The sequence below is a fragment of the Oncorhynchus tshawytscha genome, linkage group LG09 (genome assembly GCF_018296145.1).
Source record: "Oncorhynchus tshawytscha isolate Ot180627B linkage group LG09, Otsh_v2.0, whole genome shotgun sequence".
NCBI lineage: Eukaryota > Metazoa > Chordata > Actinopteri > Salmoniformes > Salmonidae > Oncorhynchus > Oncorhynchus tshawytscha.
Genome location: NC_056437.1, coordinates 14308574 through 14331274, shown reverse-complemented (window position 1 = coordinate 14331274; position 22701 = coordinate 14308574). Strand labels below are relative to the sequence as shown.

Below are 22701 nucleotides of genomic sequence, written 5' to 3'. Positions count from 1 at the left end.
TAGCAGAGTAGAACACCTGTTAAGGCGAGGTGCTGGCTAGCAGAGTAGAACACCTGTTAAGGCGAGGTGCTGGCTAGCAGAGTAGAACACCTGTTAAGGTGAGGTGCTGGCTAGCAGAGTAGAACACCTGTTAAGGCGAGGTGCTGGCTAGCAGGGTAGAACACCTGTTAAGGCGAGGTGCTGGCTAGCAGAGTAGAACACCTGTTAAGGCGAGGTGCTGGCTAGCAGAGTAGAACACCTGTTAAGGCGAGGTGCTGGCTAGAAGCTCAGGTGCAATAATTGAATAACCTAATATTCAACGTTGACAGACAAGCTGTCTTCATCAGGGTATAATGTAATGTTATTTTAACCAGATTACAACCATATAAACTGATTGGAATGATATTTCAACCAGATTTGCCGACCGGGTAAGGGTTAACTCAAAAGAGGATGCCCAGTCCACAAAGTGTCCCCATTCCCCTTTCACATATCCCCATTTTATTTTGACACGTCATTTCAGCCACCCCTATAGAGTATTTCATTCACACATATCCTGATATCCGCATGTCATTTCAGCCACCCCTATAGAGTATTTCATTCACACATATCCTGATATCCGCATGTCATTTCAGTCACCTCTGAAGCTTGTGTTGTGAAAGCTTCTCAGGTGTTATTGGATCATTTGTGGTTTTCATCAATAGTAAGGCCTTTAGAGTCCAACCGATCAGGAAGTAGGAAGTCCTGGTGTAAGTTTGGCCACTCCCAGAAGGGGTGTTCTGGGGTTGAATATCACAGAGCATGAGTTCAGAAAACCTGAAAAGACCTAGCAACCCTGTAGTCAAGCTGTTTATTTTGTTACCCTGTTAACTAGGCCATTCAAACATGATTTATAACATATCACTTATTCTGACTTGGGCATTCATAAATGATTGATTCTACCAGAAATGAGATTAAATGAAATTGACATGTCTGTTATTGAGGTTCCTGCTGATAGGCTTTGGAACAAACACAGGTTACATTCTCTGTCCAAAAAGAACTGGAACACTTTCCTGGAACACTGGATACAGATTCTATTTGAAGAATGACAGAGGCAGAAGTGTTGGCACACTGTTCCCTTTGTGTGTTAGTTAGGAAAGCATGTCTACTACTAGCTAATGTCTACTATCCTGTGTTACGGTCAGAAGGTGAGCTGGTGTGCGTGTAGTGTTGGTGACTGATTCCTCTTCCTGGTCTTCTAAATTCTTTACTGTGATGAAAACCTTAAAACACACACTAGACTTTTGTTTTTCATAAACTATGTCTATTCCATTATAATTCACTGGAGTCCCATACACAACACTTACATCTCAACTCCAGTCCCCTGGACCAGACCAACTGATTTATTTCTCTATACATCAACCTGTTGCCGTGGCAACATTTCAAACTGTGGTGCTTCACAATGCAGCTTTCAGCAGAACAGATAAAAGGGGTCTGGCTAGTGAGAGTGAATCTATCGCCTGAGAGTCTGTGTGGGACCAGTTTCTCGTCTCTGTCCTTAACAGCAAACCTGTGCTGGGGTCCTTATTGATGTCAGTAGTATGATTTGACCATGATAATGTAAAAAAATATCACCCCTTTATTCAGCTATGGAAATGATTTGCATACTAATGTGAACTAAGCTCAACTAACCTTTTTACACATCCTGCTTCTACTTTCCTTGGGTCAATGTGTGTCAAAGCTTGCAGTGTGCGATTTAAAAACTATGGTTTTGTGTTTATTACGAATTACTAATGATTGCTTCCACAGCACGTTTGAAGTATACCGTTTCCCTACTGTATGTAGTGGGAAACTATTTGGAAGTTTCTAATGTAACTAACATATTCCTGAAGTTTCTAATGTAACTAACATCTTCCTGAAAAAGCATTCCAGTTACTTCCCACATGATGACCCACTGTGCTTTAAGGAACGCAGGGAGAGAGAAAGAGGAACAGAGAGAGAGATTTCACTTGCTTTGGCAATGTAAACATTTGTTTCCCATGCCAATAAAGCCCCTTGAATTGAATTTCGAGAGAAGAGAGCAGAGAGAGAACACTATTGCTGGTCGTTGTGGAATGGACATCTAGGCCTACTTGTGGATTGCATGTCCATTGCACTGTGCACTCAAGCACGAAACAGCTGTGAAAGTTTAGGGTGGTGGAGAGGGAGGATCATTTGGGCTTAGTTGGTTCTTCCACTAACACCTTCTCTTCGCCAGGGGAGAGAGTAGTGTTAGTTCCCATGACAACACTTTAGCTACCATGTTGTTTTTCCATTCCTCCTGTTCCTGACAGCCTGCAATGTTGAAATATCTACTTGCAGATGCTTTTATCTAAAGTGACTTTTAGTCAGGCTTGCACACGTTTTACATATGGGTGGCCCCGGGACTCAAACCCACAAACCTGGCAATGCCACTGAGCCATACAAGATCACTACAGTGTATGTCTTGGCTGGTCGGGACTTTCCTCTCCGAATGCTCTCTTCTGCTCAGTGTTAGACGGGTGTATGTGGGGGCAGGATAACAAGGTGTTCAGAGTCTACTCTCCTAACCTATTCCTCCTGTTCTCTTTCATTTTGCTAGCTGGACTCCCGTTCGCAATACTCACACCGCTACACAATCCCTTCAAACGGGGATTTTTCTGTAACGATGATTCGATCAAGTACCCTCTAAAAGAAGACACCATATCCTATGAGTTGTTAGGTGGAGTTATGATACCAGTCACAGTACTCACTGTAAGTGCACCTGTTTTATGTTAACTTCTTTCTCTTCCTTTGCCATTTTGTGCTTCATTAATTTAGGCTATACATACATACACAAATTACTTGTATGTCTAGTTTAACGGCTTGCTTCATTAATCGTATTGTCTAATAATAACACTATTAAAAATAATAAAATCAACCAAAGATGGCGCATGTAAACAGAGTAGTAAGAACTTCCTATTTTAGAGTATCACAAAAACTGAAAAATCAAACCCCAACCTGTGTTAGTTCTGTGTACTCACAGACCATGGCGGTTGACCTTTAAAATCACTGAAACAAAGGCCTCTCCATAAGCCTACTCATTGTCTCCATCTGAACGATACAATAGGAATAGCCAAACTGTCCCTCCCTCAGAGATCTCCCGCTTGACTCTTGGCCAGTATTCCACTGACTGTCTTAGTAAATATCATATTCATAAAGCGTCGGAGTAGGAGTGCTGATCTAGGATCAGGTCCCCTCTGTCCACATATTTATTCATCAAAACAAAACTGATCCTACATCAGCACTCCTACTCTGAGATGAGGCACTTTAGATGAGCCCTGTTGTGGCTGTTATCAAGTCTTACAACAGGTTTTGCAGCATTCATTCAAAAAAGCTTTTTTTGTTCCATTAAATGTACATAAATTCACCTCATGGTCTGCACACATTTCCAGTAAACCCTCACACTGGATGCAACTCATTTACACGTCATGAATGACCTGGAATTACCCTAAATGTTTGAACAGTTGGGCTTTAAGTTAAACAGAAACCGTTACCAGGACAACAACACCCCCTTGACAGTACAGCAGTAAGCGTATGTTCATATGGTAGTTTTAGGCCTATTTCCAGATAGGGGAATGTAAACACACTTCCAAATAACCTCTCATGCTTTCAGGTCCATTGTCCCTCAGAGTGGTAGAGAGGTGTGAGCCAGACAGTTATAATAACCACATCCGCTTATTTACAAGAACACACCATTTAAAAAAGACCCCCAACCCACCCACAATGATTCCATGACGTATGTTTTACATTCAACATGGTCTCAAAAACGTTTCTACTGTTGACACACATCTGACCACAAATAGCTATATCTTCTAAAGGAACAGGTTAAGTTCGACTGCTCAGGTGTGACTCAGAAGCTGTATTGTGATGCACCAGTGTGTTTGTTTTCCCTGTTTAAAAACATCTACTCATTTGACTTTACACACGTTTTTCAGTGGACATCCTTGTTAGGTCTTTATAGTCACTCAGATGGACATTCCTCTAAAATGCAAGGGTCTATTTTACTTAAAGGGTCAGTGCAGTCAAGAACATGATTTTTCTGTGTTTTATATTTCCACATTGAGGTTTTGAATAATTGTGAAATTGTAAAAAATTATAATGCCCTTTTAGTGTAAGAGCTGTTTGAAAAGACCACCTGAAATGTCAGCCTGTTTTGATTGGAGGGAGCTTTGGCCTTCCATGGTGACTTCACCATGCAGTACATTTATTAATAGACCATTAAGAGTTCCAAACCTCTGCCAACAGCAGCTAGCTTTTCAGTTTTCCCTCTCCACTCAAACCACTGACAGTCTAAGCAACATTTTTCCTTGAGAAATTGTTCTCTGCTAAGAAGCTATGTGTTTCTTTTTGACCATTTTAACTACAAACAATCACAGTACGGTACTTGTTACCCTGAAATGAATTGATATTGAGATAAAACAGCTTGGACCTTTTGAAATTCCTGTAATTTTAGTGACTGACTTGTAACAGTTGTAATCTTGTAACTCCAAGCTGTGAGGGAACATTGAGAGACCTAACCTCATGACATGTCTACTTCCTCTCCTCCCTTCCTCACAGATGGTCTTTGGAGAGTGCCTTTCAGTCTATCTCAAACGCATCAAATCAAAGTCCTCTTTCAGCAACATGTATGTGGCCCGTGTTTACAAAGCCATCGGCACATTTGTGTTTGGGGCAGCCATGAGCCAATCGCTCACTGACATCGCCAAGTATTCGATTGGCCGGCTCCGACCCCACTTCCTGGACGTGTGCAAGCCTGACTGGAAGCTGATCAACTGCACGGCAGGCACCTACATAGAGGACTTTACCTGCACAGGGGACGCACGCTTGGCCAATGAGGGCAGGTGGGTGTTGTTGAGGGGAAACTGACAATTGGGCCAAATTTACCCACTACCCCTTGGCCCCCTATCGCTTTAGTGTTCAAAGCAGATCTGAAGAGTCAAATAAAATTGTATTAGTCACATGCGCCGAATACAACCGGTGTAGACCTTACAGTGAAATGCTTACTTACAAGCCCCTAACCGACAGTGCAGTTTAAAAAAAATATGGATAAGAATAAGATAAAAGTAACAAGTAATTAAAGAGCAGTAAAAAAATATATGTATAAAAGGGGCGTACCGGTACAAAGTCAATGTGAAGGGGCACCGGTTAGTTGAGGTAGTATGTACAGTGACTCGGTGGAGCTTCCACCATATGCCTTACAGATATGCAAACATCAAAGGGACGGGTAGGAAACTATTTGACTGGCTGGGATGCTTCTTTCAAATCTACTGACTGAATTATGACGTCATCCATCAACTGAAATACAATATCCTGTTGTATTGTTTATTATGGTCAGATAATATGCTGAGTGCTGACCATGAGATCATTGAGGAAGGCAAGCCCACACTGAAGTTTCAGGCTGCGTTAGTGTTGAGAGAGCCACAGTACTGAAGTGGATACTAGTTCGTTTTGGGAGAGAGCCACGTACTGAAGTGGATACTAGTTCGTTTTGGGAGAGAGCCACAGTACTGAAGTGGACACTAGTTAGTGTTGAGAGAGCTCAGTATTCCACTGTTCTGGTGGATAAGGCTGAAGACAAAAGTTCAGCCAGATATCACACAGAGAGGGAGCCAAGAGAGTTGTAAGTCAACCTCACTATTTAATTATCTTTATTTACCCTGTGAGGACAGTACAGCAGTGAGGGACGACAGAGTCAGGTCCCAAATCCTCTGTAAACCATTAGAGAGGATTACCTATATAACACACATACACAAGCCAAGGCTCTGGCTGAAGGGAAATGCTAACATTGCAGAAAGATGATCCCTAGGTTATTCTGACCTGCTCTACTCACTCGGTCCACCAGGCAGGTGTTTGTTCTATTAATGACTACCATACCAAAGAAAACACCGAAAGCCGGGCCCGATCAGGCAAGGGCTGCCATGGGAGACCAGAGCCACACCCAGGTAAATATGACCTTCTGTGGCCACAAGATACTGGGAGAGCCCACCCAAGGATCATGGTAGAGATTAGGGTAGTCTCTGTATAGGTTATACTTGGCTAACATGGGAGGTTCACCACATGACCATGAGGTAATGACAGTCTACAGATAGGCAGCTGTCTCACACCACAGCCATAATGAAAGTCTGTATAGAGACAGACCACTAGCTAGCTAACTATCGCCCACCACAGCCAGTAACAATAAGGTATGTCTAAGGGTGGGACAGCCCAACAGCCACTCGACAACTAACTTGTTTGTTTCTCTAGAAATAGAAAATCCTGGATGTTGATTTCAAAACTAAAATAAGGACAGACTTCCTCTCCTGTGTACATCCGTCAGTTTGAGTAAACAAGGGAGGGTGTTCGAATCTTGTCAGATTCAATTTAGAGTGACCTGGTTTTACAGAATTCGATTAGCGCCTCATCTGATACTGACAATTTACCATGGTGATAATTAACACGTACGCTTGGAGAAAAGCTTTCAGTGAAAGGTCAGAGAGGCCGAGCAGACCTCGGAAGGAACGTCCAAGCTCAGTCAGACCCACCACCGGTTCAGTAGCAGAATTGCAAGACCCATTAACACAAAGACAAGCCAAGGTAAACCCAAGCTTCCTAGTCAAGTGTATTTAGGGCAACCCCAGGCTTCCCAGTACAATGTCAAAGGAAATAGAGGCTATGGGCCTACCTCTGTTTATTACAGAGAGGCTATGGGCCTACCTCTGTTTATTACAGAGAGGCTATGGGCCTACCTCTGTTTATTCAAGTTTGGCCTTTACTCCCACACTTATCGATGTGGAAGGGTTAAAGTACAGAGAAAGCGCTTAAGACATTTTCCCTGATAAGCAGCCAGCCTATTTATCAGTGTTACACTGACTCTCCAACACTAACTAGTATCCACTTCAGTACTGTGGCTTTCTCTCAACACGAACTAGTGTCCACATCAGCACTGCGGCTATCTCAACACAAACTAGTGTCCACATCAGCACTGCGGCCATCTCAACAGTAACTAGTGTCTGTGGGCCTGCAACTCTCCACAGTGTTTATATCAGACGCTGGTTATCAGTAATCTGCTGGGCGGGCAGTGCAGCACTGCTTAAGTAAACAGGAAGACACTAAAGCTGGCCGGATGAGTGAGCTAGGCTAGCGGCCCTCTAACTGCCCCGATCGACCAGGCTGCCTGGTCAACATTCAACCCCCCCCCCCAATAACAGACGTCAACAGACGTCTCTCCCCGCTCTCCAGCACAACCCTATCACCCGGAAAAGGGTGTGTCACAGTTTAGCCAGTTAGATTATCCTATTGTTCCATTGAATAACATAACTATCACCAACACAGAGCCAATTGAGGTGGATGCTGAATTATTTCCCAGTTTTTTCCCAGCATTCAAAGTGTCCACAGCAATCCCATGATGCCATTGTTGTTGTGTTGCAGGCTGTCTTTCTACTCTGGCCATTCCTCCTTCTCCATGTACTGCATGCTGTTCCTGGCAGTAAGTATCCACTATGGGGTTTCCTCAAAGGGCAATATGTGCACTCACTGATAGGGCATGTATAATATTATAAACTGAATGCTGATTGGCTGACAGCCATGGTATATCAGACCGTATACCACGGGTATGACATGTATTTTTACTTGTCTATTTACATTGGTAACCAGTTTATAATAACTAAGTCATCTCGGGGGTGTGTGGTATATGGCCAATATACTACGGCTAAGGGCTGTATCCAGGTACTCCACGTTGCGTCGTGCCAAAGAACAGCCCTCAGCCATGGTATATTGGCCATATACCACACCCCCTTGTGCCTTATTGCTTAGCGACCAACTGAGTTTACTTCAAGGTCATTACAGCACAAGACATGCAGTGCACTGTGTTCAAATCTAATTTTATTTGTCACAAGCCGAATACAACAGGTGTAGACTTGACAGTGAAATGCTGAATACAACAGGTGTAGACTTTACAGTGAAATGCTGAATACAACAGGTGTAGACTTTACAGTGAAATGCTGAATACAACAGGTGTAGACTTTACAGTGAAATGCTGAATACAACAGGTGTAGACTTTACAGTGAAATGCTGAATACAGCAGGTGTAGACTTTACCGTGAAATGCTGAATACAACAGGTGTAGACTTTACAGTGAAATGCTGAATACAACAGGTGTAGACTTTACCGTGAAATGCTTACTAAAAGCCCTTAACAATGCAGTTAAAATATTTACTAAAACTGAAGTATATATAAAAAAAAAGTAACAAAATAACTTCCCTTTCTCTATATACAATGCGTACCGGTACCGAGTCAATGTGCAGGGGTACATTTAGAGGCGTTTGTACATTTGTACATTTAGGGGTAAAATGGGGGAAAAAAAGTGGGTTTGGTCATGTTGTTCTTTACTGGGGTGCACAGTGTAACGTTACATTAGGCAGCTCTGAATGGTCCACATAGTAGTGTGTGTTAGGGCTCTATTCAATCCGTAGCGCTGAAGACCCACCTTATAGCGCGATTGACAATTAAAGGCAATCTTCCCAGTCACGGAGACTGTATTCATGGTACACACTGCATGTGTCGGCTCAACTGAAAAGTACTTGAACATTTTTATGCAGATCTTCCACGAGGTCTGACTCCTGACCACAACAGAACACTAGGGTTTATTTGGAGCGTTCTTAGAAACAGGATTCAAATGAAATGTTATTGGGCACATACACATATTTAGCAGATATTATTGTGGGTGTAGTGAAATACTTGTGTTCCTAGCTCCAACAGTGTAGTAATATCTAACAATTCACAAAAATACACATCTTGAAATATGGGCCTATTAGATTGAGCAATGTCGGAGTGGCATTGACTAAAATACAGTAGAATAGTATATACATGAGATGAGTAAAGCAGTATGCAAACATTTAAACACAAAAGTGGCCAGTGATTCCAAAGCAGCCGACTCCAAAGTGCAGGGTTGTGTAACCGGGTGGAAGCCGGCTAGTGATGGCTATTTAGTCTGATGGCCTTGAACTGTTTTTCAGTCTCTTGGTCCCAGCTTTGCTGCACCTGTACTGACCTCACCTTCTGGATGATAGCGGGGTGAACAGGCAGTGTCTCGGGTGATTGATGTCCCTTTTGGCCTTCCTGTGATCGGGTGCTGTAGGTGTCCTGGAGGGCAGGCAGTGTGACCCCAGTGATGCATTGGGAAGACCGCACCACCCTCTGAAGAGCCCTGTTGCAGGCGGTCCAGTTACCGTACCAGGCGGTGATATAGCCCGACAGGATGCTCTCAATTGTGCATCTGTAAACGTGTGTGAGGGTTTTAGGGGCCAAGACAAATTTCTTCAGCCTCCTGAGGTTGAAGAGGCACTATTGTGCCTTCAGGATCTGAATTCTGGATCCGGACCTGCGCGGGTATTCGGGTGGACCCGTATAGACCTCTACTCTGGGATACAGTAACACGCACAATTTATAATACACCCTTTCATTACCTACAGTAACTTTCAAAATGAATATAAAAATGGCACGGGGGGCATAGCTTTAACACACTGTAGGCTCTAACAACAGCACATTGACAGAGGTAGCCTGTGCTGTTGCTCCCTCTCCTCCAGGAACCAAACTTAATTCAGTTATGAGCAAGACTGACAAGCTTTATGACCATAACCCCTATATGTCACTACTGGGCCTCCCCATTAGTACTGTGACCAGGGTCAGAGAGGGGTGTGTGCAATAGGGAGAAAACGCTAACATATCCAATTAGAGCACAGAACTGTCATCTTCCATTAAACGTTTTGCAACGGGAAACACTACTGAACATGACCCCAGTTTAAACCAGTTGTCTTATCAGTGGTGAGGTACGGGACGACCCAGGATCACACCAGCAACAGCTCTTCATGATTGGCTGTTCCTGTTTGAACAGTTTTTGGTTTATTACACTGTGGTGACTCAGTGAGGAACAAAACATAAAAATAGTCGTGGGGACAAAGTCCTGGCACATTACAAAGTATGGACACTCACTGTAGCAAATGGAAGCACCGTGTCACTAAATGGAAGTTAAAAGTCCTTCAAATAGCAGTAAAACATTCTTCAAACAAGAGACCAAGTGTCCGGTCTATCCCTGCATACCAGTAAAATCACTATGTTTACGTCAGACAGAACTGAAGGAGTGGCAATGACAATCCCATAGTCTATTTTAAGAAGTGTGGCTGGTTTGTTTGTCATTTAAATGAATAGACCAGACACACCCATTATTGAGAACTACTGAGGCAAGCATAGATGTGTTTTTCAACCATGTACACTGATTTGTAGACAATAAGCAGTCAGTCACCTTTGGATGGAAATGATGGAAATGGCTCTAAATTGATCAGTAGATGATTTGTTTTGATAACTGATACAGATTTGACACACGTATCTCAACCTGTATATTAAATTTGACATTTTAATGCCTTTAAACTTTATTCAAAAAGTTATAGGCCTTGTTAACGGAAGCTGATTGGTTGGTTAAATAATACTTTTTGGAGGTTTTGGCTGTGCAGAATGTATATACCCAGCAGTTGAGAATCTGCCATGTAGAGTGGTGATAGAGAATAGCCCAGCCACAGTGCTGATTTAAGGAAACAGAAGAGAGCATGCAAGGGCACACAGCCGCCCTCATCAGAACGTTTGCATAAACAATTACCAGAGCACACAGTGGCAAAACCAGCTCCTCACGAACATCATTAAACGACAAAACCAGACCAGACTTAAATTAGCCAGCACTGTGACCCACCCAAAAGAAACACACAAACTCAAGTAGAAACCCAAGAGAGGTTTAAAGCATGTCAACAACTAGCCTCAAACTACAATTGCTCTGGCGACACTGCTATGCAGCAGACAGTGTGCTGCTCCTTACCCTTCTGTTTTGTGTTGAGGTTGGGTATTGGGACAGCAAACCTTGGATTTTATTCTAGTCCAACAAGATAGTAGTAAATCCATTTAAACCTGGTGCTAACATTCATCCTTTGCCCTGATTGTGCCCACATTTTGTAGACAGGTGTAGACGATCAAAAGCCCTGGGGCCGATTCAGACTTAAGGAATGAATGTCTATCCTACGCACTTCTCAGTAGTTATTCAGACTTACCTTATGGAGGTGTGTAACCAGGTTTGTGGCAGGTATTAAAAAAAGGTGGTTTGATTCCTACCTAAAGTTACCGCGTTCAGTTAATCAATGGTAACGTTGGAAGTACTGTAAGCCTACAATTATAATATGGAGAATAGTACACAATAGTATACCCTAATTGCCCGCACTGATCATAGAACTGTGATGGCAAGTGCCAAGTCTTATGCCGTGATTTAATAAGCATACATGTCCCAATTCATTGTTCCTACAATGTGTTTGGCCTTCATTAAATACTATAGTATCCACTACTTCACCCTCAGCCACAAGGATATGACAGAGGCTTTACAGAGGAAACAAAGAACGGCAGGCAAAATCAAACAACGCAATGGAATGAGACAAATGTAGGGAAGGGAAATAACACTTATTTGGCATTTAAATATAAGTGTTTATTACTTACGGTCGCTACCAATAGTAAATAATAATAGTCATCATAGGCTATAGCCTACAAATTGAAGGAGGCAGGAAAAGTCGGGGCATAATGATTAGAACATTCTAGAGAGTTGAAAGGGTATATTTGACGAGACTCTTTGCTTTGATATCCAAATGTAATCACTGCAAGTTATTAGGCCATACAATTAAAATCATGCATAATGGCACAGCATTTCTTACTTCACTGTGAGAAAGAGGCATAAATGGGACTACCTGTCATGTTATGCGTTCCAGTTTCCTGCCATATGACTGGCTTCACATTCATCTCAGGCAAACAAGGTCAAATAGATAAAACAAATGGTCAATTAGCCTATATTTATGATCCCCTTATCCAAATGGATTACTGGTTTACCTAGCTATTCATATCAATTTATAAATTACAGCGCATGGAGAATGGCGTTATTTCTAACAAAACAAATTAAGTCATACGTTTTCCAACAGGCAGGTTAGCGCTACCTTATGGTTTCAAGGTAAGAATACGGCGTATCTATATACGCCTCCGCCACGCCTCAATTTCTTTAATCTTCACCCCAAATGCGTGGCTTTCTGGTACTGGCATTTCCACCATTAAGTCCAAGGTCAGAATACGTGTAAAGTACCCAGGCATGCATTGTGTCTGAATATAGTGTAGATTGATCTGGTCAATAAAAACATTTAAATGATGATTATCCCGTCATCTAAATTCACAGCTGGCACCATTGACCATAATGGTCTTAAAACGGAAACGGCCTGCAACGGAAACATGCGGTCTCTCCTTCACTGCAGCCGAAGTGAGTAAGACATTTAAACGTGTTAACCCTCGCAAGGCTGCAGGCCCAGACGGCATCCCCAGCCGCGCCCTCAGAGCATGCGCAGACCAGCTGGCCGGTGTGTTTACGGACATATTCAATCAATCCCTATACCAGTCTGCTGTTCCCACATGCTTCAAGAGGGCCACCATTGTTCCTGTTCCCAAGAAAGCTAAGGTAACTGAGCTAAACGACTACCGCCCGTAGCACTCACATCCGTCATCATGAAGTGCTTTGAGAGACTAGTCAAGGACCATATCACCTCCACCCTACCTGACACCCTTGACCCACTCCAATTTGCTTACCGCCCAAATAGGTCCACAGACGATGCAATCTCAACCACACTGCACACTGCCCTAACCCATCTGGACAAGAGGAATACCTATGTGAGAATGCTGTTTATCGACTACAGCTCGGCATTCAACACCATAGTACCCTCCAAGCTCGTCATCAAGCTCGAGACCCTGGGTCTCGACCCCGCCCTGTGCAACTGGGTACTGGACTTCCTGACGGGCCGCCCCAGGTGGTGAGGGTAGGCAACAACATCTCCTCCCCGCTGATCCTCAACACTGGGGCCCCACAAGGGTGCGTTCTGAGCCCTCTCCTGTACTCCCTGTTCACCCACGACTGCGTGGCCATGCACGCCTCCAACTCAATCATCAAGTTTGCGGACGACACAACAGTGGTAGGCTTGATTACCAACAACGACGAGACGGCCTACAGGGAGGAGGTGAGGGCCCTCGGAGTGTGGTGTCAGGAAAATAACCTCACACTCAACGTCAACAAAACTAAGGAGATGATTGTGGACTTCAGGAAACAGCAGAGGGAACACCCCCATCCACATCGATGGAACAGTAGTGGAGAGGGTAGCAAGTTTTAAGTTCCTCGGCATACACATCACAGACAAACTGAATTGGTCCACTCACACAGACAGCATCGTGAGGAAGGCGCAGCAGCGCCTCTTCAACCTCAGGAGGCTGAAGAAATTCGGCTTGTCACCAAAAGCACTCACAAACTTCTACAGATGCACAATCGAGAGCATCCTGGCGGGCTGTATCACCGCCTGGTATGGCAACTGCACCGCCCTCAACCGTAAGGCTCTCCAGAGGGTAGTGAGGTCTGCACAACGCATCACCGGGGGCAAACTACCTGCCCTCCAGGACACCTACACCACCCGATGCTACAGGAAGGCCATAAAGATCATCAAGGACATCAACCACCCGAGCCACTGCCTGTTCACCCCGCTGCCATCCAGAAGGCGAGGTCAGTACAGGTGCATCAAAGCTGGGACCGAGAGACTGAAAAACAGCTTCTATCTCAAGGCCATCAGACTGTTAAACAGCCACCACTAACATTGAGTGGCTACTGCCAACACACTGTCAATGACACTGACTCTACTCCAGCCACTTTAATCATGGGAATCGATGGGAAATGATGTAAATATATCACTAGCCACTTTAAACAATGCTACCTTATATAATGTTACTTACCCTACATTGTTCATCTCATATGCATACGTTGATACTGTACTCTATATCATCGACTGCATCCTTATGTAATACATGTATCACTAGCCACTTTAACTATGCCACTTGGTTTACATACTTATCTCATATGTATATACTGTACTCGATATCATCTACTGTATCTTGCCTATGCTGCTCTGTACCATCACTCATTCATATATCCTTATGTACATATTCTTTATCCCCTTACACTGTGTATGACAGTAGTTTTTTTTGGAATTGTTAGTTAGATTACTTGCTCGTTATTACTGCATTGTCGGAACTAGAAGCACAAGCATTTCGCTACACTCGCATTAACATCTGCTAACCATGTGTATGTGACAAATAAAATTTGATTTGATTTGATATATATATTATAGTATGAATTGATTCATTTTAAGTCTAATCATTTTCATACAGCGGGACCATGAAATCTGGTCACAATGCAGACAAACACATTTTTATGCCAAGTGTTGACGTGGCAAATCTTCATCAGAGATTGGATTATCTTAATCAGATGACAACAACCACGTGTTAGCACCAGGTATAAACATGACTTAAACTGGAAATGAGTTACAGGCTAAACTGGCCAAACAAGTTAGTAGTAAAACCACAAGGCCTTATTCTAACAACTAATTTCCATCTGTGTCTCCCAGCTGTACATCCAGGCCAGGCTGCAGGCAGGGTGGGCCAGACTCCTGAGACCAACCCTACAGTTCTTCCTGATCGCGGCGTCTGTGTACACCGGACTGTCTCGTGTGTCTGACTACAAACACCACTGGAGCGACGTCCTGGTTGGCCTTATCCAGGGAGTGCTCATGGCCACACTGGTAGTGAGTAACCACGACACCGCTTCATTTGGTTCAAAATAATAACTTGATTGGTCCATTTTTTACAATGGAAATTGGTTTTCAGCTTTGATACTCTCTGCTATCTATCACCCAGAGGTGGTTTCCAAACCTTGTGATCTGTAGCATTAAAGTGGCTTATACAGTGCATTCAGGAACGTATTCAGACCCTTTGTTTTTCCACATTTTTTACATTACAGCCTTAATCTAAAATTGATTAAATTATGATTATTTTTCATCAATCTACACACAATACCCCATAATGACAAAGTGAAAATAGCTTTTTAGGAAGCACTCCACCAATCAGGCCCTTATGGTAGAGTGGCCAGACAGAAGCCACTCCTCAGTAAAAAGCACGACAGCCCACTTGGAGTTCGCCAAAAGGCACCTAAAGGACTTTCCGACCATGAGGAACAAGATTCTCTGGTCTGATGAAACGAAGATTGAGCTCTTTGGCCTGAATGCCAAGTGTCACATCTGGAGGAAACCTGGCACCATCCCTAAGGTGAAACATGGTGGTGACAGCATCATGCTCTGGGAATGTTTTTCAGTAGCAGGGACTGGGAGACTAGTCAGGATCGAGGGAAAGATGAACGGAGGAAAGTACAGAAAGACCATTAATGAAAACCTGCTCCAGAGCATTCAGGACCTCAGACTGGGGCGAAGGTTTACCTTCACACAGGACAACGACCCTAAGCACACAGCCAAGACAACACAGGAGTGGCTTCGGGACAAGTCTCTGAATGTCCTTGAGTGGCCCAGTCAGAACCTGGACTTGAACCCGATTGAACCTCTCTGGAGAGACCTGAAAATAGCTGTGCAGCAATGCTCCCCATCCAACTTGACAGAGCTGGAGAGGATCTGCAGAGAATGCGAGAAACTCACCAAATACAGGTTGCCAAGCTTGTAGCATCATACCCAAGACTTGATGCTGTAATCGCTGCCAAAGGGTACTTCAAAGTACTGAGTAATGTCATTTCAGTTCATTTTTTATAAATGTCTAAAAACCTGTTTTTGCTTTATCATTATGTGGTGTTCCGTGTAGATTGATGAGTGGGGAAAAAACTATTTAATCAATTTTAGAATAAGGCTATGACATAACAAAATGTGGAGAAAGTGAAGGGGTCTGAATACTGTGACGACCCTGGGTTTATAAGCGCGTAAATCGATTCTGCTGTTTTTGCGGCACAGTCGATAGCGCGCCGGACCTCAGGCTCGAAGGTCGAGGGTTCGAGACCTGCTCCCTGCTGTTTCACTACAATACATTCCGAAGGCACTGTAGACCTAGGAATCTCCCACTTCTCCTTCCACTTACTCTTACCACTCTTTCTGCTGCAGGTCTTCTTCGTGTCAGACTTCTTCAAGAAGAAGGTTGAGCCTCAGAAGGAGGATATTCCCCACACCACCCTGCAGGAGACACCCACAAACGGAAACCACTACGACAGCAGCCCCAACTAAACTATAAAGGAGAGGAGGAACCATCCGGAACCATACATGGCGTGTAGCCAGTGGGGAAGTGTTTACTGCATGCGCATCATACCCCACTAAGGGACAGACCACTGGGGTGGACAGAAAGGCTTAAGTACCAAATGGCCCTGTATTCCCTATATAGCATAGCCTATAGGGCTCTGGTCAAAAGTACTGTACTATGTAGGGAAATAGGGTGCCATTTGGAGCATTGCCAAACCTGTGAATGTAACCCTGCTTTGTGCATTTCTGACCTATGACCTGGAGCCTAGCTCCCTATTGGACATTGAGTCACACCCATGTTGCCTTGGCTGGACTGCTACTATCATAGCTTCCTTTGTATTATCGTTACTATCCCAACAAGACTAATATAATATATCTGTACCTGACAATCCCAACAAGACTAACATAATATATATGTACCTGACTATCCCAACAAGACTAATATAATATATCTGTACCTGACTATCCCAACAAGACTAATATAATATATCTGTACCTGACAATCCCAACAAGACTAACATAATATATCTGTACCTAACTATCCCAACAAGACTAATATAATATATCTGTACCTGACTATCCCAACAAGACTAATATAATATATCTGTACCTGACTATCCCAACAAGACTAATATAATATATCTGTACCTGACTATCCCAACAACACTAATATAATGCATCTGTACCGGAAGCAACAAAATAGACAAAACAAAATACCTTACTTTTTTTTTTATCCATCCGTATGTAAAAAAAATCACTACAGACGTTTTTTAAAATTAAAATTGTGTTAACTATGTACAAATGTGTTGCACTTTTTGGAAGGAAAAAAAGCCATTTCATGCTTATCAACATGAATACAAATAAAAAAATAAAAAAACATTGTCTGGATGATATCATGATGAAATTACACAAACACAATCTTATTCTTACAACAAATTACAGATATAGACTAGCAGCAAACACAATATCCCTCTTGATTTTTGTGATACCTATAAGGAAAAACAGAAGAAATACATGACTATTTACTTGCTAAAGCCAATGTACACCTATAGACTAAGACTATTATTACAGTCTAATGGGTGCCTCACAACAAACTGGTCCATACAACTCGAGATTTGTTACTGTTGGGGTCCAAAGTTACGCACAAGTTTGTAGTAATTCAGTTTACAAGTGTCTGGCTGAAACCTAACACAGAACCCAGTGTACAGTAGACCCAAGGGTTACCTCCACAGACTGCAGAGGGTTACCTCCACAGACTGCAGAGGGTTACCTCCACAGACTGCAGAGGGTTACCTCCACAGACTGCAGAGGGTTACCTCCACAGACTGCAGAGGGTTACCTTCACAGACTGCAGAGGGTTACCTTCACAGACTGCAGAGGAAATTTTAGGACCAGTTTGCCAAAAATATCTAAAAAGCCATTTAACAAGATTTGCAGTTGAGAATGCTTCCTCGTCCAGTAGGCTTAATCTGGGTCTGGGAAGCAGGCTACAAGAGGGAAGTAGGCAGAACAAATTTACCCTCTGCAAACTTGATCTACTAGTTGAGATTATAGTTGAATTCTCTGAGCTGTGTGAGGATCGAGTCAGCCAGTGTGCATAACAGATCTTACCATCTGCAAACTTGTTCTCCAGCTCGGTGTTGCCGATGGCCTTGGCTGCCTGACACATCTGACGCAGCAGTTCTTCCAGGCGACGCATACAGCGGATGATACTACCTACAGACAGGGATCAATATGCAAACAGACAACTCAGCGCAGGGAGACAGAATGATACTCCATTTAGACCGACAGAACAGGGGGGTTATACTAAAGACCGACAAAACGGGGGGATTATACTAAAGACCGACAGAACGGGGGAATTATACTAAAGACCGACAGAACGGGAGGGATTATACTAAAGACCGACAGAATGGGAGAGGGATTATACTAAAGACCGACAGAACGGGGGATTATACTAAAGACCGACAGAACGGAGGGGGTTTACTAAAGACCGACAGAACAGGGGTTATACTAAAGACCGACAAAACAGGGGGATTATACTAAAGACCGACAGAACGGAGGGGGTTTACTAAAGACCAACAGAACGGGGGATGATACTAAAGACCGACAGAACAGAGGGGGGAAGTATACTAAAGACCAACAGAACGGGTGGGGGGTTACTAAAGACCAACAGAACGGGTGGGGGGTTTACTAAAGACCAACAGAACGGGTGGGGGGTTTACTAAAGACCGACAGAACAGGGAGGATTATACTAAAGACCGACAGAACAGGGGGATTATACTAAATACCGACAGAACAGGGGGATTATACTAAAGACCGACAGAACAGGGGGATTATACTAAAGACCAACAGAACGGGTGGGGGTTTACTAAAGACCAACAGAACGGGTGGGATTATACTAAAGACCGACAGAACAGGGGGATTATACCTAAAGGCCGACAGAACAGGGGGATTATACCTAAAGACCGACAGAACAGGGGGGGTACACTAAAGACCGACAGAACGGGTGGGGGGATTATACTAAAGACCAACAGAACGGGTGGGGGGTTATACTAAAGACCGACAGAACGGGGGATTATACCTAAAGACCGACAGAACAGGGGGTACACTAAAGACCGACAGAACGGGTGGGGGGGTTTACTAAAGGCCGACAGAACAGGGGGATTATACTAAATACCGACAGAACAGGGGGATTATACTAAATACCGACAGAACAGGGGGATTATACTAAAGACCGACAGAACAAGGGGGATTATACTAAAGACCAACAGAACGGGTGGGGGGGTTTGCTAAAGACCGACAGAACAGGGGGATTATACTAAAGGCCGACAGAACAGGGGGATTACACTGAAGACCGACAGAACAGGGGGATTACACTAAAGACCGACAGAACAGGGGGATTATACTAAAGACCGACATAACGGGGGGTATACTAAAGACCGACAGAACAGGGAGGGATTATACTAAAGACCGACATAACGGGGGGTATACTAAAGACCGACAGAACAGGGAGGGAATATACTAAAGACCGACAGAACGGGGGGGGTATATATAGGTAAGCATTAAGGGGTTAACTGAACCACACCGCAGTACCATGAGCACCAACCACACCAAGGATCCCCCGGTCAGTGACCACACCCTCACTCAACGAGAGAGAAGAGCAATACTCCCTCTTACTCACTTCAACTCCCCATTCCCCCTTAGTAAAATACAACCAGTTTCCAGTCAAGCTTAGCATGGAAGCCAGAGACAATCTCAAAAAGATCTAATAAATTAACATGGATCTCACTCATGGTAATTAAAAAGGGAGCTACATATTTTACTGCTCATGTCAGGGTGATGTCCGGAGCGTTCTCACATTGACTTTTGGGAGAGAATGAGAGCATTAGGGGGGGGATCGGTTTCAGCCATTTCTCATTTTAAATCCTCTACTCTCATGGTGCCTTAAAGGGATACTTCGGGATTTTGGCAATAAAGCCCTTGATCTACTTCCCCAGACCCCAACGAACTCATGGATACCATTTTGTCTCTGCGTCCAGGATGAAGGAAGTTAAAGGTAGTTTTGCGAGCCAATGCTAACTAGTGTTAGCGCAATGACTGGAAGTCTATGGTATCTACTAGCATGCTAGACGTACCAAAGACTTCCAGACATTACACTAATGCTAGTTCGCAACTTCCTTCAAACTGCACATAGAGACATACAAATGGGTTTCCCTTTAAAGCTACAATCTGGGATTCGTTTTTCAGCTAAATTTATTTTGGATTACAGATTGGGGATAGGGAAATGCAGGCCTAATCCCTCTCAAATTCATAGACAGTGCAACTCTTGATGTAAGGACAGTCCATTGCACCCACATGATAGTTCTAAACATTTTGAAGCTCTACATTTCAGCCCATTGAAGAGAGGGCTTCAAATCTGTCCTCCTTTGAAGAGGCTCTCCCACTCCAAGCCCCCAACTAAGTGCCTCATTCAGACAAAAACGATTCCTGACAATATGTAATGGACCAAAGCCAAGTCAGAATGCAGAGAAAACCATGTGTTTCAACTAAGTTCCTCACCAGGTCTTTTGGCTCACCTTCAATGACCTACAACATGAAAGATGCCAAACCAAATAGTTTGATTAACTGCTAGTTGTAGACATTGGAAACAGAAAGACCCCACATGGAAACAAAGACAACAATTGAAAGCGCTCAGACATCCATTTCATTGACATTGGGGGCAGGCGTTAATTAAGCAAGTTACCTTGCACTGACTAAGTTTGATAAGATCACCTGCTAAATGATTAAAATGCATGTATAATTTACCTTCAAAGATGTCTGACGTCCTGCATAAGAACATTTGGAAAGAGCTAACCATTTCGCAGTTCTGTACTGGTATTAGGGCGACAGGTGTTGGTGGGGTTGTTACCTTCGAAGACGTCGGTCATCTTGCAGATCTGAGCGAAGGTGGATCCGTTAGCCCAGGTGTAGACCACATCCATCAGGTGAGGCCTGAACTTGTCCAGGTAGGTCTCCTCATCCACCTCCAGTTTAGCCTCTGCAGACACCTTAGCAATGCGCTTGGCACACTCCTGACAACCACAACAGACAGTTCAAGAAAACAGACATTGGATAATAACATGCTCGAGCTCAGAATAATTATTGAAGTTGTTTTGGTGCAGAATCCTTATAAATAGAAAATTAAAATGGACAGGAAATGTATCATTAACTTAAGCTTTATTTGTAGTTTCCTGTTCATCTCAAGCAGCCATTCAAATGAAGGCAAACACTCAGGCAGGGAGACCCACATCTTTAATCTTTCACCAAACATCTAGATTGTAGACTGGACCTAGCTGGCTTTGCAGAATGTGCCAAGTCTCAGCAGACAGAAACAGCAGTAAGTCAATAGAATAGGTAAACTGGTTGGCTGCCAAGTCTCACATAGATTGCAGTCTAGTTAAACATCAATGCTTTGGTTTAACATGAACTAAGTATAAGAAACCACACACCTGAAAAGCAGACTAAACCAGGTCTGAGGGGTGTGTCATAAAGCATCATCACCACATATCCAGTTGGCTACCATGCCCATTGCAATGCTATATTTATTTAACCTTTATTTAACTAGGCAAGTCAGTTAAGAACAAATTCTTATTTACAATGACAGCCTAGGAACAGTGGGTTAACTGCCTTGTTCAGGGGCAGAACAACAGATTTTGACCTTGTCAGCTCAGGGATTCGATCTAGCAACCTCTCGGTTACTGGCACCACTAGGCAACCTAAAATTATTTAATAATATTTATAAAAGCCAGCTGCTAAACTCATTGGCTGTGCCCCAAATACACTACTTTTGACCAGGGACACACATTGATCTTGCTTTGTAACCTAGGCTAACCCCCTGGACAGCTCCTATTCCGCAGCGTCATGTGGAATGTTTACCTGCATCTGTCTCAGTGGTCCAGCCAGCTGCTCTGTCAGCTTGGGCATCTCATTCGCCTGAGGGAAGGAGGAGAACACAAACATGACGTTAGTCTAAAACTTTGGACACACCGCGACCACCTGCTGTGTGTCAAAGAGCAGAGGCTGTTTTCGCCAATTCAACATGAAGAATAGTTGGAAAATCAACAGAAAATGTCAGCCGATGTTGTGGTCCATGGCACTCGGCAGGATAACTGATCGGTCTCTGCTACAGTACTCCTAAGTGTCAATAAAACATTACTGCCGTCTGTCGGTTATTGATTTAAGAAACATGCAGAGTGACCCACTTCAGTAATGGGACGAAGCCCTCAGACTGCAGAGCATCTCGTTTTACTGTGACGGCTAAATGCTTCTTCTCTAAAGGATACGGTTGACCTTAACAGATCTCAAACTATGAAAGGTCACAATATTTTGTCCTTAGCTTCAAATTGGCATGTCCTTTGTTAGCTTGACTAATGATAGGACAATGGACGCCAGCGGGGCACCCAGACACTGGACGACAGTGGCATGTGAATGTCACAGAGACTATCTGCTGACAGACAAGAGGGACAAGAGACGGAGACTTGCAGGCAGTAGATATGACATATAGAAGACTATAAAAGACTAAATTGCAATGTAGTCTCGTAGTACACCGGCTCTGACGCTCGTCGGATGTGGCAAGGCTTGCAAACCATTACAGAATACAAAAGGGAAGCACTGCCGAGAGCTGCCCAGTGACACGAGCCTACCGGACGAGCTAAACTACTTCTATGCTCGCTTCGAGGCAAATAACACTGAAACATGCATGAGATGCACCAGCTGTTCCGGAAGACTGTGTGATCACGCTCTCCGCAGCCGATGTAAGACCTTTAAACAGGTCAACATTCACAAGGCCGCAGGGCCAGACGGATTACTAGGACGTGTACTGCAAGCATGCGCTGACCAACTGGCAAGTGTCTTCACTGACATTTTCAACCTCTCCCTGTCCGAGTCTGTAATACCAACATGTTTTAAGCAAACCACCATAGTGTCTGTGCCCAAGAACACGAAGGTAACCTGCCTAAATGACCACTGACCCATAGCACTCACGTCTGTAGCCATGA

General features: G+C 43.7%; 2 protein-coding genes across 3 annotated transcripts in view; one reads left to right on the top strand and one right to left on the bottom strand.

The window, feature by feature from the left end:
• The window catches only part of plpp1a (phospholipid phosphatase 1a), a 30147-nt gene extending 13103 nt beyond the window's left edge, over nucleotides 1–17044 (top strand). The window contains exons 2-6 of one of the 2 annotated variants that reach the window (XM_024430782.2): nucleotides 2576–2727; nucleotides 4573–4856; nucleotides 7423–7480; nucleotides 14504–14680; nucleotides 16034–17044. In XM_024430782.2, the coding sequence (XP_024286550.1) occupies nucleotides 2576–2727; nucleotides 4573–4856; nucleotides 7423–7480; nucleotides 14504–14680; nucleotides 16034–16153 (791 nt within the window). In that variant the 3' untranslated portion in view covers nucleotides 16154–17044. The remainder of the gene's footprint in view (nucleotides 1–2575; nucleotides 2728–4572; nucleotides 4857–7422; nucleotides 7481–14503; nucleotides 14681–16033) is intronic. The other variant, XM_024430781.2, reaches the window with a different exon arrangement.
• The window catches only part of LOC112257290 (exosome RNA helicase MTR4), a 59953-nt gene continuing 54131 nt past the window's right edge, over nucleotides 16880–22701 (bottom strand). The window contains exons 23-26 of the mRNA XM_042326582.1: nucleotides 21581–21637; nucleotides 20574–20736; nucleotides 17777–17881; nucleotides 16880–17154 (exon numbers count right to left, since the gene is read on the bottom strand). Of these exons, the coding sequence (XP_042182516.1) occupies nucleotides 17102–17154; nucleotides 17777–17881; nucleotides 20574–20736; nucleotides 21581–21637 (378 nt within the window). The 3' untranslated portion in view covers nucleotides 16880–17101. The remainder of the gene's footprint in view (nucleotides 17155–17776; nucleotides 17882–20573; nucleotides 20737–21580; nucleotides 21638–22701) is intronic.